This window comes from Pygoscelis adeliae, unplaced genomic scaffold, assembly GCF_000699105.1.
Source record: "Pygoscelis adeliae isolate BGI_AS28 unplaced genomic scaffold, ASM69910v1 Scaffold100, whole genome shotgun sequence".
In the NCBI taxonomy this organism is placed as follows: domain Eukaryota; kingdom Metazoa; phylum Chordata; class Aves; order Sphenisciformes; family Spheniscidae; genus Pygoscelis; species Pygoscelis adeliae.
Window position 1 is genome coordinate 977,304 of NW_008824034.1, and position 15,373 is coordinate 992,676.

The 15,373-nt window shown below is 36.3% G+C and overlaps 1 protein-coding gene across 7 annotated transcripts in view; it reads right to left on the reverse strand.

Moving 5' to 3' along the window:
* XIAP (X-linked inhibitor of apoptosis) overlaps window positions 1-14,758 on the reverse strand; it is an 18,577-nt gene extending 3,819 nt beyond the window's left edge. For 2 of the 7 annotated variants that reach the window (XM_009330807.1, XM_009330756.1), the window contains exons 1-5: window positions 10,463-10,631; window positions 4,780-5,686; window positions 3,072-3,171; window positions 1,141-1,219; window positions 470-503 (exon numbers count right to left, since the gene is read on the reverse strand). In XM_009330807.1, the coding sequence (XP_009329082.1) occupies window positions 470-503; window positions 1,141-1,219; window positions 3,072-3,171; window positions 4,780-5,653 (1,087 nt within the window). In that variant the 5' untranslated portion in view covers window positions 5,654-5,686; window positions 10,463-10,631. The other 5 variants (XM_009330764.1, XM_009330772.1, XM_009330780.1 and 2 more) reach the window with 5 other exon arrangements.
* Between the last annotated feature and the right edge of the window lie 615 nt (window positions 14,759-15,373).

Sequence of the window (15,373 nt, forward strand, 5' to 3'; positions counted from 1 at the left end):
ACATAACAAGCTATTTAAGCTTTCTCAGCTTCCTAGTCCTTGCCATTTAACAGACCAACTCTTCCTGCCTCATGAAAAGCAACAATTATTGTTTCATTTCAGTATTCTTTAACATTCATCCCACAGCACTATAATTCAATACTTGATGCATACTTACGAGCTATAAAAATAAGACTGCATCCTACACATACTTCTTTCATGGTTTACAATCTTTACAATATTTACCCAACCATGATTAGATTTCCCCTAAGAGAAATAAAATTCATTCTGCAGTTGTTTAGAAGCAATGAAGCAACGAAAGAGTATCATCCAATAATTTGCCTGTCATGCTTTATTTAAAAATATAATAGGGTTATTTTTAAAATTAACCATTTCCTTTACTATACATGCAAATATGGATATTCCAAAAGGGGGGGGGGGGGGGGGGGGGTGTTTAGTGTTTGTTTTGAGTTTTTTTCTAAACAGATACCTTTAGGAAGTATTGTCCCTTCAGCAGCTTCTGTCTAAAAGTGAAACACAAACAGACAAAATTACAATTCTGGAGAAGGTAGAAGGAAACCTATGCAGTTACAGGACAGAAAATAGCTATTTGATCTCAGTTATTTTATTGACTAAAACTATTAAATCTGCTCTGAACAATTGCAAAGGGATCAGTGTTTTGTTATGTCTTTCATATTGTTTTAAATTTTCATTTTAACCCATCTTGCTATAATCATATGTACATGATTCTTAGTCTATGGAAGAATTCTAAAATAACATCGGTTTTACTTTTTAGTGACTGCATACAAGTTTAACAGTGCTTTACCAACAAGAAAAGAAAAATTGTCTACTACACTTGAATAAGGAAATTATTCATTGGAAACCTTAGGTTCCCAGACTATTAAAAAAAAAAAAAAAGCACTTGTTCAGTACCAAATATACAACATATACAAGGTACCCTACCTGTGATCCATAACCCAACTAAGGAGAACTGTGAGATCTATAAACCCCGAATGACAGAACCAAAACATACTTTGATGTCTTTCACTTTCTGCCAATGCAAGAAGCAGATAATTAGAAGTGTAACTTCATGTGAAAACTATGACAAGATTGTTTTTTATTTTAACAAAATAGTATTTGATTAATAAGCAAGACACTTACTGTTGAATCCCTATATCCATCTCTTAAGTGAACATTATTTATAAATTCTAGCCCCTTTTCCTTTCTCACAAATCTGCACCTATAAATGAAAATATTTAGTTATAAAAAAAACTGCATAAGCAGCAAACAAAAATTGACTACATAACTTTGGAAAGCTTCGATACATTTCCTACATCATACAGAATGCTTGCTTTTGAAATCTCTAAATGTTTAGATCAGTAAGGTCATTTATACATTTCTAAAAACATCTTAATCACTTCAGCAGTATTTATCTTTTTCACATTTTTGGTGAAATGGAAAACTAAAGAGTTGTTGGCCACGACAGCTGATGCCACAGGTTTATAAAAGTAAAAGACTCCAATGAAAAACAAGCGTTATGTTAAAATGTTGGTTCTTCTAGTCTTTTGTAATCAAAGAAAAGCAGTCACTGGTCAGACAGGTGCCTTACATGCTTTCTTTCACTATTTTCCAACCAGTCCTACCACTGGGCAGAGTTTTTCCCTACCAGAAGATTTAGGAAATGCCGTAACTCCTCAACAATAGTTGTCTAGCTTCAGCCGCTACTTCACCTTCATGGTGTCCTGTTCATGGACATAGACAGCATGCTGTGAGACTGATACACTGCCACTGAAGTTGATGTGCAAATAAAAACTCCATATAAGACAGTTAATGATCTGAGAGGAAGCAATCAAATCTGACATAATGTAAACAACCTAAAACCAAATCAAACCCTTATAAGGAGGAGTGAAATGTCGCAAAACGCATCTTAACCATTCACTGCACCAAGCCAAAAACTTGGAATGGCATCTCTTTCAAGTGGCAGAGACTAATAATTAAAAGCTGCCTGTACCACTATTGAAAAAAAGATCAGCTAACACATAAATATTAACTTCCAGCTTCCAGAGAGCCTTTCACCACAGAAGACAACATTTGGCAGCTAACGCATAAAAGACATTGATTTCATCAATATTACACAAGTTACTAAGCCTTCGTTTCTTACAGGTGGATAAAAGCTGTCCAAGTACAGTGAGTCATATACTATTCTTCCTTTCCTCAAGACAGATTTTAGATAAAATTGGCAGTCTTTCTAAAAACTATTTCTGGGTCTGGAATCCTCAATCCTTTAAAATTATGCACAAGTACGTTTTGAATTCAATAGCACTACTGACTTCTTCAGGTTTGTTTACACCGTGACAGGAGTTTAGTCATTTTGTATCCTGACATAAGTTACAAACTTTGGCAGGTATGAAGCTATTAAAGTAACAATTAGAACATAGCACTTGGATAATGAGGAAAAAAACAATCAGTTAAGTCCAGACACAGAAATCTTCTCTTCCCTTTAATAATTCCTACAAACAAGCTGACATACAAACAACACTGACTTAAAAGTAAAGTTATTCAGAAGGTACAATTTCAGGGCAACCTTTCAGACTGATCACCCCTAACGAGTTAGTTGTGCCCTCAAGCTGTTGAGATTTAGTTCTCTTTCCTGCCCACTTTAGAAGAACTCCCTCCTACCTCTCAAAGAAGACATTAGGTTGATGTCCTCTTTTGAGGCCACCAATATAACATTAAAGCATATGTTGATGATTATACATATAACAGCAGGACTACAGAAGGTAGAGCAGACGAACAACAAAAATAAGGACCCCGTGCAAAAAGTTCCTTAAAGTATTTTCTACGTATTGAAAAGGAAAAATATAAACCATGGAAGATAACTGATATTCCTTTGGTGCCTACATGACAAAAATGAAGGAGAAGGAAGTAGAGGAAGGCAACTGAAGAAAAATTAAGTTATTTTCCTAAATCTAAACAATGTTAAGCCATAGTCAACGTTCTGAAACCTTTATTAGTATGGTCTGTCATTAAAACATAATATACTGTAAATAAGACTCAGACATGCAACAAGAAAACAGTAAAAAATACCTTACCCAGGAAACCATTTGGCATGTTGATCCCATGGGTCTTCATTTTCCTTCCATTCTTGCAATCCCCCACCACAGTGGAAACACACAACATGATCACCATTACCTAAGGAAACACACGAGAATAAAGTTACATACTTCTAGTAGGCATAACAATAAGTTTTCAACTAAAATCTTACATTATTAAGAAAAAAAAAATGTTTATTTTATTGATTAGCAAATGTAACTGAAGAGAACTCCATTTTCAAGGAGGACATAATACATACAATTTGAAACAAATGTTCGGGAGAAACCTGAGCTTAAAAAATACAAAATAAGAGTCACATGAAATATTCCTGAATTTTATTTTAGCAAGTAAGTATACAGATAAAAAGCAAAAGCTAAAAATAATCTATTATCAAATAGCTCAATCCACTGGTAAACAAGCCATGAAGTAGTCTCCCACAAAGAATGAAGGATGTTTACATGCCTTTTTGGTCCTCCATTTCACCATTAAGATTAATGGGCTCTATACAGCAGTAGCATAACTGAGGAGATGTCAGGAGAAATTGCATTCTCTCTGTTCTAGCACTATGGCTACTGTAATCAAAGGCTGCGCCAGAAACTGCTTGGATACTGTGTTTATTGAAATGAGAGGAGGTATGGATAGATTTTTCCTACAGAGCTAAATCATTCTCAGGCCACAGGAAACAGTTTTCACAGAAGTCACTTGAACAGCCATCGGGTCTGATAAGCTGGTGCCCATTTAGCGTACCTCCACAATACAGATCTCACTTGGCTGTGAGAGGCTAGGTACTTGCAGGAATCCAAGAAGAAATCAATAAAAACAGTTCCACTGGGTACAAATATTGCCTATATATCACCCACACACGAATATACCAAAGGTTTTATTTATGGCCACAAGTAAAACAAATGGAATCAGGTTAAAAAGTTCTTCCGAGAGCTACTAAGAGAGAAGCCAATTAAGATGAGAGCAAGAAATTATCCTGGATAATCCCCTTTTCTTTGTGACCTAAAAATAGGAACACTTTGCACTCATACAGCATCTCTCAGTGAAGAATTTCAAAGAGCTTTTAACGGCACTGTGCAATTCAATCTAACTGGGAAACCAATGCACAAAGACGTTGGAGACTTATCCAAGCCATACACTACATGTGTAAAAGTAAAAGCTCTTCCACTGGAGTCATTGTCTTCATAAAGCTTTTACAGTAGATAGTAATGGTATTTGCTAGTTTTGGGTGTCTGAATGCTATGATAATGCAAACACGTTAACTAAATAAAACGGCACACAACCTGGATTGTCTTGTTCATAGGCTCCTGTACAGGCCACAAGCCAACTCCTTAGACCCAAGGTAGATACCTGGAGGACAGCACTTCATTTTAAAAAAAAATATTAACTTCACTAATTGTCATTGTGAAAGATCTATTATGAGGGTTTTAGCAGGCAAGGAAAACACATTTTGATGTTTTAATGCTAAAAATGAATTTATGACCAACTTTATACTTTGCTATTAAAAATACTTGATATAATGTATATAGTTTTATATCTATGTGTTCTATATCTACAGGAACTATGAAAAATAGTTTACAGAGTAAAGAAGTTCTGGCAAATCATTCCACATTAGAATAAAAAAAAAGCTTATTTTTTTCGTAACAAGACACTCATATAAAACTTCTTTGTAAAAGATATTAGCCATTTTAAGGTCTGGCTTACCTATGCTATAGAACCCAGCTTCGGCAAGCTGCTCTTTGTCAACAGGATATATCCAAGTTAAAAATGTTTGTAAACGTCTTCCATATTTTGCCATAGATGGATTCCGTGGATGCTGTGCATTGTTCACACCACTTCTCCCAAGCTCATCACGAATAGATTCACTTGGGACATTTCCAACATCCCGTCCCAGGACAAAAAAGCATTTGGGAAAATGCCTCTTGTGTTCTGACCAAGCTCTGTCACTGGGTTCCCACTTTTTCAATTTTCCACCACAACAAAAACATGCCACTTGATCACCGACACCTGTATAATAGAATCCAGCATTAGCTAATTCCTTTGGTGTCAACTGCCCATTGAGGGGCCAGTTGTGGAAAGACTTTAATCTTGACTCTTCACTGCACATAGCAGGGTTTTTAGGATAAAAATTATCTGACATATCCACAACCTGCCTAGTTCTCACAAGGTAATCTGCCTCTGCATCAGATGGGTCATCCAGAGTACATGGGAGGGCTGAATTGCTGGAACCATTTTCAGTTCCATGCTGGTAGTTCTGGGCGAGAGGATGTATGTTATTTTCCAGAAAAGTAGATTCAGTAATAAATTTGCAATTCGGGGAAAGCTTTCTGTGTCTCTCAACTGCAGAATCCCCAGGTGCCCATCCTTCAGTAGTTGTATGGCAACTGAAGCACTTCACTTTGTCACCTTCTCCAGTATAAACAAAGCCAGCTTGTGCTAGTACTGATGCCGAAACCGGACAGCCAAGTGGAAATGCTACAAAAGTTCCTAGTCGGTAGTGTTCCTGTGCCCATTCCTGGTCACGGTCAGTGTCTGGAGTGGCACAAGCTTCCGAGTTATCTGGGCCATTACACGTCATCTCTTCATAGGTAGAGCTCTCCTTTCAGATTTCCTAAATAAAGAATAAATATTTAATTTCACAGACAGAAAAATTCATCATACCCATACGCAAGCCTGGAAACTGGCTAAATTAAGCTAGCCGTTCTTTATGTATTAAAATAATGCCTCTTCCTCTTCCCTCCCATCTCACCCTTGCCTGCCCCCCCTGCCATGCAGAGGCAAACACCAGAACATTACAAACGAACAAACAAAAAAATCCATAAAGAAAGTTAGGAAGATCATGAGGTTTTACAGGTCAATAAAAATTTACCTGCAAAACACACAGGTTTATACATTTACAGCTTTAAAAGCATGTTCTACTTCTTAACAAACAAAGAAACATTGCACGAATGAAATCAACAACATATTTAACAAAAGCTCTGGGCAAAACCCTGCCAAAAGGCTTCTGAACCTGAAATACTGTTACTGAATTTAAAATACTGATCTAAGCCAGACCACATTTGCAAGATTTTACAGCCCAGTTCTGAAACACAACTGTCTTTATTTTTCCCCGTACTAAGGCCATGACCACTGTGCCCATTACAGATGGGCATCAACTGGTAAAACCATCATCAAAAAGAAAAAAGCCTTTGGGCTTGTGTTATATTGTAAAGACATACATCTCAGTTTTCCTTTTAGCAAAATATCTCGTTAAATAAACTGTCAGATGTTTCACTGGGGCATTTTACCAAAGTGCTATGCTTTTAGGATCAGCGTCTTGGACTACCCAGCACTAGCATTCATGCCCAGCATACTGCTTCCACTTTCCCATCCCACTCTCTATCAAAAGTTCCTGCACTTCTGCCATCACCTCAGCTTTTCCTCCCTTCCCTCCCTGAAGGAATGTCATTCTCCTTACCACCTGTCCCACATTCCTATTCCAGCCTACACTTTTCCAGGGTGAGTACCGACTGCTAGTCCTGCCCCGTGCCCTTCTGCGCTAGAAGGCTGCTAAGAGCACTCAGCCAAGGCCCTTCTTTCCCAAGGATGAAAGAAAGCAACTTGGTTCCCACAGGTCCTGTGCAAGAACCACAAACTGACACAGTCATTGACTTCATCCCAAGATCGATGAAGTCAAGCACAGTAAAAGTTTATCTCTTGTCCTGACAAGTGCAGTGATATTATGGACTTAGAAAGTCTTGGGTAAAACAAAGGCTACTGCTGATACACATCACAAACTTACTCCTTTATTAAGTGGTAAATTAAATTATTATGAGACTGCCCAAATGGACTTCTTAGCACAAAGCAATAACAATTCAGCAATTAGCGAAAAGAAATGCATATAAGGAAGAACAGAATATGTCTTCATTTGAACAGGTGTCCTCCTTCATTTTCTATATGAATCCTGAAATGTATCTATTTCCGGTCCTCACCTTTGTAGGGTAGGCCATCAGGCAAAAATTTAGCTTCCTCAACACCTGCGTTAATATTGATTATACTTTCTGTAAGGTCAATGCAGATGTTACAATTACAATAATTGCTTATATAATACCAGGTTTAGCTTCTACAGGAAGGACAAAACCTTTTTTTAAAGTTCAGAAGGGGGAGGGGAAAATTAAAATGACTATGCATTGCAGGATCGCTGCATCCTTTGCCAAGATGACAAAGATAATTAACCTACAAGCAGCTTGAGAAAACATGACGTTAGAGACCCAGCATGCTTGCTTCATGTAATCACAGATGCAAGGCTACTTCTGAGCACCAGCTTTAATTTATTCTGTAAGTCAGTTTGTGACTAATTTAATGACATTAGAAATTATACTGTGGTTTTCTGTTTTAGTTTAGCAAATTCGAAAATAGCTTCTGAATAAATTACATTGGCTGACCTACAAATCTGACCTACATGCTTGTTTTGACTTTGAAGGGCAAAAAAAAAAATCAGTAGTTACATGTAGTAATATGAAAGCTGTCACAATACGTGTATTTTTTCAATATACATATGTATATTAAAAACAATCAATTTTTATTACAAAAGTTTAAAAGTTCGTGTTTATTTCCTTTTAAGATCTTATTTTAAATTCTCTAGGACTGTTTCTGTAAAGACCTCAAGTGATCTTATGGGTCTATCATCATTACTACTACACTGCATTCATAGAATAATTTGTATTACTCAAATACCATTAGCTGCAAACTAATTTTCTTATCTGCATGCCTAAAAGAATTTCTACAAGGTGGCAAACAAAGCCTACCTCACATCCTTCAGAGACTCCTTTTGAAGACGTACATTGAAAAAACAAAACAAATGCATATGCTTTCAATGTATGAATAGCAGTATCTTCATTTCTATTTTAGTTATATAGAAGTAAGTTCAGAAACAGTGAAGAAAACTCATCCTATTTAAATTTTTAAATATTAACTTTTTTTGTTTTATATTTATTTTAAAATCAGAATAGACCTTCTACATCCCTCTTTCATCTGTTGCATACAAAATAACTGCGGCAAATCGAAGACGATCTACACAGCCATTCTCTGTAATTCATTCTCCCTGTCCTTAGTGAAATCAGGGGTGAAGACAGACCAAGGTTCAAGCCTGACAGATCTCAAAAATTTACTGGAGACACAAAGATAACCCTTGGTTTGTGCTTTTTTGGTCCTTATGCCATATGGGGTGACCACATACTACAATGATGACTATGATATATGAAGTTAAAAAACAGTCGAGAGACAGAATTATGTCCCCACTTCTCGTAAACTACCTACATGTTCTAAACACCACTTAACTGCTCTGTTATCAGAACTCATCTTAAAATCTGCCATTCTTAAAAAGAAAGAAGTGCGATACAGCAGTATCATATGCATAAAGAATAAAAAAATAGATTAGCATATACCAGGTGCGCATATATATATATAAAAAACCCCTTCATTAGAACATGAATGCACTGCTTACAGTAAGTCATTATTTTTCATAAGCTAAAGAAGATATTTTACCAAAGCAATTTGAACAAATATTGTATCTTAAGTAAGGCCCAGATTCTCCAATGCCCTCTGACAGGGATGATCTTCAAATCATACTTACGCTGCATAAGCAAGCCTGGGTCTTGCAGTACTTCTCTGGACTCTTTTACTAAAAATCTCCCCCTCCAACATCAGAAAATTTAAGAAACCTCATAACGGGTTTTTTTAGTAAATAAGCTGAAAATTCTGAAAATTTGTATTTCATGCAATTGGCAAACATCTAGTTTTTAGGTAATTTCATTCCAAAGACCCCACTTCTTTTAAAGCAGGATTCATTTTCAGAATGCCTATAAACATGTAATTGTTTAATGTGCATTTTCTCCTCTTCTCCCAAAATAACTTTTCACCTTTAAAAATACAGGCTGCAGAACTCAAAATATCACGTAGGTGGTACACCTCATATGTGACAGACTTTCCCAGCGGAAATAACAGCATGAGTTTTAAACTATTATTTAAATCAGTTTGTATTAGTTTTACTCCACGTACTCTGTTGATCCTCTTGGCGTTTCCCGGAAAGGTGTGTGTGTGTTTTAATGACACTAAGGAACTGAGAAGGAAAACACTTCAGCAAAGACACAAAGAGGGAAGGAAGAGGATCAAAGACTAAACTGGAATATTAGAAATCAGGATGGAGATGATATTCAATTAACTGAGATGTTCTTTTTCGGTTTTACTGATTACTTTTAATTAACTGTGAATGCTAGGCAAAAAAACCCTAACAGAACTACCTAAAATTCAGTATCTGTACCACTCTCAACTGCAACGGAAATCACAGGATAATGCCTTTCAGCCAGACCTAACAGCAGAATCTGAAGCAGAAAAAAAAAATCTCTATGTACTGTACTGGAAGTTCTAACAATTGAGGGAAAATATAATTGGAAATAAGCATTAGGATAAAACAAAAAAACCCTATACATAATGCATTCATCACTCAGAACATTGAGATTAGCGGTTTTATTCTGTCAAACAGTTTTTTCTACAGTGCTATGGATACTTCAATACTCCTTCTGTTAACACGGTGAATAAAAAAAATTACGCCCTCAACATGGCGATCATCAAAATATCTGCCACATTTGTATTCTCTGGAGGTAAGCAATCTATCTCGATCCTCACAGTCAAAACAGTGCAAAAAGCACATATCAAAACAGCAGTAAGTACTGACAAAAGGTCCAATCACCACAGATTAATTCTTTAATATGAAGTAACTGTTTCAAATTATATCAACCACATTATTTCATCTTGATCTTTTGGAGCAGAGAGATCCAACCATCATTCTAGAAGCCTCTCAAAACCACGTCTAAATACTGCAATGACAGAAGCAGGACAAATCCCTCACAGGTATCTGCTAGCTTTAACAACACTCCATCCACATTATGAAGCCCCTTCCTTACAACAGCCCCTCTAAACATAGTTGGTTTACATTTCAGTATAATTTTATCTAAAAGAAAAAGACATTAGCATCTTTATCAAGCATTGAGGCAAACTCTTCGCTCGTGTAAGTACTGCTTAAATACAACATTAGTACTACTATAAATGCAACATCAAGTTCAATTATTTCTATTTCCAACAACTGTTAAAAGCAACCGTTCAAAGTGTAAAATTCAAAGTAGCTTAGGAATAGTATTTCTACACAAGTATTTTAACGGTTGCCTTACTCCAGTTAGTTGGAGTAATGATTTAGAACAATATCCTGCACCATAACACCACTCAGACAAACATTAACTGCAGAAGGAAAATAACTGAAGGTAAGCTTTTTAATGGTTTATGGCTAAGAAACATAAATTAATAAAAAGCAGCCAACTAAGACATGTACGCAAGACTTCACAATACATACCAGCAGCAAACCCAAGTTCAGAGAGTATACTTTATGTATGCGGAAGTTAATTAAGCCTTTCTGCATAGATCTAATCACACATGAATTAAGAGTAAAAGGTCCAGAAATGTTAAAGTTCATCTTCACTTATAAAACCCAGGAGATTTTTTTAACTATTACTGAAGCATTAAATATCTTCTTACATATGCAGTAAGTAAACAAAGCCTATTTTAGTCTGAAAGACCTCCAGAAGCTGAGCCAAGTTTAATCCTGCTTTTAAACATCTAAAGGTATTTGTCACAAGACACCTCCCTTTTCAAGCTTAAGTACCAATTTATATAGTCTATTGATTACATTTCAGAATAAAAAACTAAAGACAAGAATTTATAGCAAAAATGCTGACTTATTCAAAAGGCAAAATTGCACACTGTGGTTTTGCCAGCCAAACACGTTCAACTCAGCTTTAAAAATATTAACAGGTATGACTTTATGCAAAAATATGACATTATTGCATTACCTAGATCTGAAATGCTTCAAAGGAAAATATGGAACCCGCTTTTCTCTTTCAAGTATATTTTATTAGACACGATTATTGTCATCCTTAGTCCTAAATCAGATTGGCATTATAAGGAGTTAGTTTTAATTCTCCCGTATGACAAACATGGCAGTAACCTCCAAGTCAGAAACCTACTTGCACAGCCTCATGTTCCTGACCAAAGGGTACATAAACACAGAGCTTCTACCACTTGACATGCTGACTATGGGAGCAATGTTAGTGTTTACTGTTGACTGAATTTTGAAATGTGAGAGTAGTGCACCAAGTAAATATCAAACAGAACATACTGTACCAGCTGACGCACAGATTATGCGTATGTCACTTCACTGAATTTCACTTTGTGCCTGCTCAGCTGCAATTAGATGAAGGAAGGTGCATGCTGCTAACTGAAACCATATGTATAACAATTAAAACCACTGTTTAAATAAGTCCTGTTTCTTGTGTTTACAAATCTTAGCACATTTACATCTAATTATCAATAGCCATTTCTTTAAAAATTCTGCTTAGAGATATTTTTTCATTTTATTTTATAAAGAGGGTATGTAACTACACAACGCCTTTCGATTCAGCGCCAAAGCTTACAGAAATCCATCAGCTCAGCTTCATTCGTCTGTTTTTCAAACAGATCCTACTTAGCTTCCCATCAGGGTTTATCATCATAGGAAGTCAGTCAGCTGCTCAAGGTTATAGTAGGCTATTAGATCCTCCTAATTCTTGACTCCAGTCAGACTTTTACACTCTCACCATCTTAGAAATAAATATAAACAGGCCAATAGAAACATACCATTTTGAGAATGATTTCCATATTGTATTTTTCTTCATGAAGAAGTCATATGGGTATGGAATAGAGCAATAACCAAGAACAAAGAATTCATGGCAGTGCTCTCAGTAGATAAGAGTGGGACAAATTTGCATCTGCCAAAGGCATAGAAAAAAATAAACTGATTTTGTTAACTTGCAAGATAAATGTCTTCAGAAGATCTTTAGCTCTATGTATGAGAAGGAAGGAGTAAATACCAGCCGCTATAGAAAAAACTGGCATGCTGTAGCCTAAGTACATGGTCCTACAGAGATGTCAAAAGTCAAACATAAGACATAATCAATTAGAGCCATCAATGAATGTATAAATCAGTATTATCCAAAGCGACCAAGGAAGAGGAAGGAGGACTAAAGCTCTGGAGAAAACCATTTTAGCTCTACTGCACCTTCCTAAGTGTTTAGTACAAAGCGAACTGTGAAAGAGATGTTGGCATTTTTAATTTAGACACAGGAAAACTTATCTAAAGCAAAGGTTTAGTTGACAGCTGCTGCCGCGGAAATGGACTGCCTACAGGTGACTGTACCTAAAAATAAGGGGGGGGGAGGGCAACCCCCCCAAAAAAACCAACAAAAAACCCCCACAGAAAAAGCCCTACCAAACCCCAAACCTCAAGCACACTGAGAAAGAGATGGATGGAAAGAGAGACTAAAGGTAAAAGTAGAGAACAGGAGAGCCAACACCAAGAGCACAAGATTTTAAATAACCCCCCACCAAAACAAAACTATAAAAAAGTAAGGAGCAATCCTGACGGTCTCAAATTTCTCTGGCAATTCCAGTAAGAGGAATGTTTTATTCACGGCATAAGCAGGAATACAATGAAATATGTTTCATGAAAGCCACTGTACTCCTGTAAATCATACAGAAGTCTGTGTATGATTTAGCTATCAATTTTTAATTACAAGGTCGCTTCAATTGTACCATTCAAGCTTATCGAGATTCTGTAAGTATTCTTTCAGGCAAATTATAGGGCAAGAATAACTTTTACATTTCTGGCTTTTTTTTCCCCCAAAACACTTTGGAAAATCAGCCTGTTAGTTTTTCCATCCTGTTTCCATATCCCCTACCAATATCTTCATTTGCTTAATTATTCTATTGTTCCCCCTCTTATAAAAGGCTTCTCAACACAACTCACTGTGAAAATACATTTCAAATTCAGTACTACAACACTACCATATAGAGGGGAGGGGAAAAAAATCAATTTTTCAAAAGATTCTTCATTTTTGTATTATACACTTATATTTCAGATGTACAATTCAAGTGATATGAGATCTACGTTTTATGTAATTTTTATGTTTTAACTTTAGAACGTTTAATTCATTAACTGCTGTTTTACTAACAGGAGTTTGATTTAGCTTCAAGTTCTTCCTCAAGAAATTGAGGCTAAACTTCCAGAACTTCTACCTCTAATAGGGACAGCTTGGAAGTTGTATTTAATACAATTCAAAGCACACTTCCATCCATGGAAGTCTACCAATATGTTTTGGGGGCTATGCAAGCTATGCAGTTCCTACCCTCCTAAAAGTAGAAATGACAAGCTACTTTTGTCAACTATGAAGCAGAAGAGCTAAATAAAAATAGATAAATAAATAAAAGTTTAAATCTGTGATTATAGTGTATCATCATAGAAACGTAACCCCTAGAAGTTGAGTTACTGCTCTTTTGGTTAAGAAACAAAAAATTATCCAGTCAACGGGGGTATATTAAGTAGAATAGCCAATAGTAAAAAATGCCTAGCAAAACCTGCAGTGCCCTGGGATGCATCTCCTTTCCTGAGTATGAGCTGTGCTCCAGCTGTTAGCATTACATCCTTCTACAAATCATTTAAACTTACAATTGAAGAAAAAGATGGAAAAAGAGGGCATCTTTCTTCAAGGAGACATAACGATATGGAACTTTAGCTACAGCAACATGATTAATGCCACAGCAAAACTGCTCAATCTTCTGGATTTTAAAGAAAGAAGTTGTAAAACCACACAAGTACAGAGAGCCCGTCGCCTCCTGCCTCACCCACTGGCGAGGGTGTTCACTTCCACCCAACTAATACTCCCGACCACGCCAGTGCTGCTTAGTTCATTACTCACATTCATTTAACTGCAGCCTGATGCAGAAACAGCATCATGATACTTTCTGGTATCACTAGTGTAAATGTTTTGCCATTAAAGAATGAGGTGAATTTGTATATATATTTTTACGTACACACACACACATATGTACGTATATACACACACAACTCATCATCTTGTAAACTCGGAAATCTCTCTTGAATTATCCTCTATATTTTTATTTTAAGTTTGTCAGGAAATTGGGATGGCTTGGGGATTAATTCTAATTATAATATTATACCAAAAGTGAAATATGAAAGTTGCACCTGTTGAAAATACTCTGCTTGCCTTTCTATTTAATAAGAAACTCTCTGAAACATAGAAGGGGAAGGAGAACGAACTGCAAGATATGTGCAGCTTCATTTTACATTTTATATGATAGGAGTGACATTCAATTCAAGCTTTGCAGCATGCCTTCTTCAGTCTTAACATACTTTCAACCTTCATGCACAGCTACTTTTTTTCACGTTCAAAAGTCTTGCTATTTCTGGAGCCTGACTTTCAATCATCATGTTCCGAATATTTTGGATTAGAACTCCACAAGACAGACCACATGCTATGAAAAATAAAAAGCAGCAAAGGACTGTACGTTATTAACTCCTGAAACAAAAAAATGCAAAAGGTACTTACAATAGTTTTTCCCTAAGAAATTAGTATCCAATCAGACCAAGTTTAGTAATAGATTAATCAAAGCAGATACTGTTTTCATCTCTATTTTCCACCAGTCTTTAGAACAAATTCCAATATTTACATTCCTGTTGATAGAAAAAACAAAGGTTAAGAATTTTCCTTTTCACATAACCTTCAGCATAGTTTACGAAGGCACAACTCCAAAACTATGATTTAAAAAAAAAACCACAACAAAACACAACCCCCCAATGTTTTAAAATTCTATCCTTTGGCCAAGAAATCCAAATTAAAATATATTCTAAAGTTGAAAGAGTCTGAGGTCAGGGAAAGTCTGAAATTCAGATGTTTTACTGAAACTAGCAAGGGACATAAGACCGGGGAGACTCCAGAAGATCCAAAGAAGACAAAACAAAATCCTGGAATTAAAAACTAGAGGGCAGCAAAAAGGAGAAAGACTATAACAGCAGACAGAGTAAGATCCAACGATCCAGCCTTCTCCTCCCTCTCCTAGGAAATTCTGCATCTGATTATAAATTGGATTTTCTGAAACTCTTCAGCTCCCTGCAGCTGTGTCGCCCACTCTGGGAGGATAGCAACAGACGCGTAAGCATTATCACAGGTGCACAGAGGCCTGAAATGAAATCCATCTTCATACTTCAAAAACCAAGGTATGAACACACATTTTCTTACTGTTCTGATAACAAATGCAAGTCTGCTTCGTATCAGTGGGAGCAGTCAAAAAAACCCCACAACTAAACAACAACCCTCATCAGAATTCTTTCCTTTTGCTACTGGTTACAAAGGGCAAGGTCAGAGGAGGTACA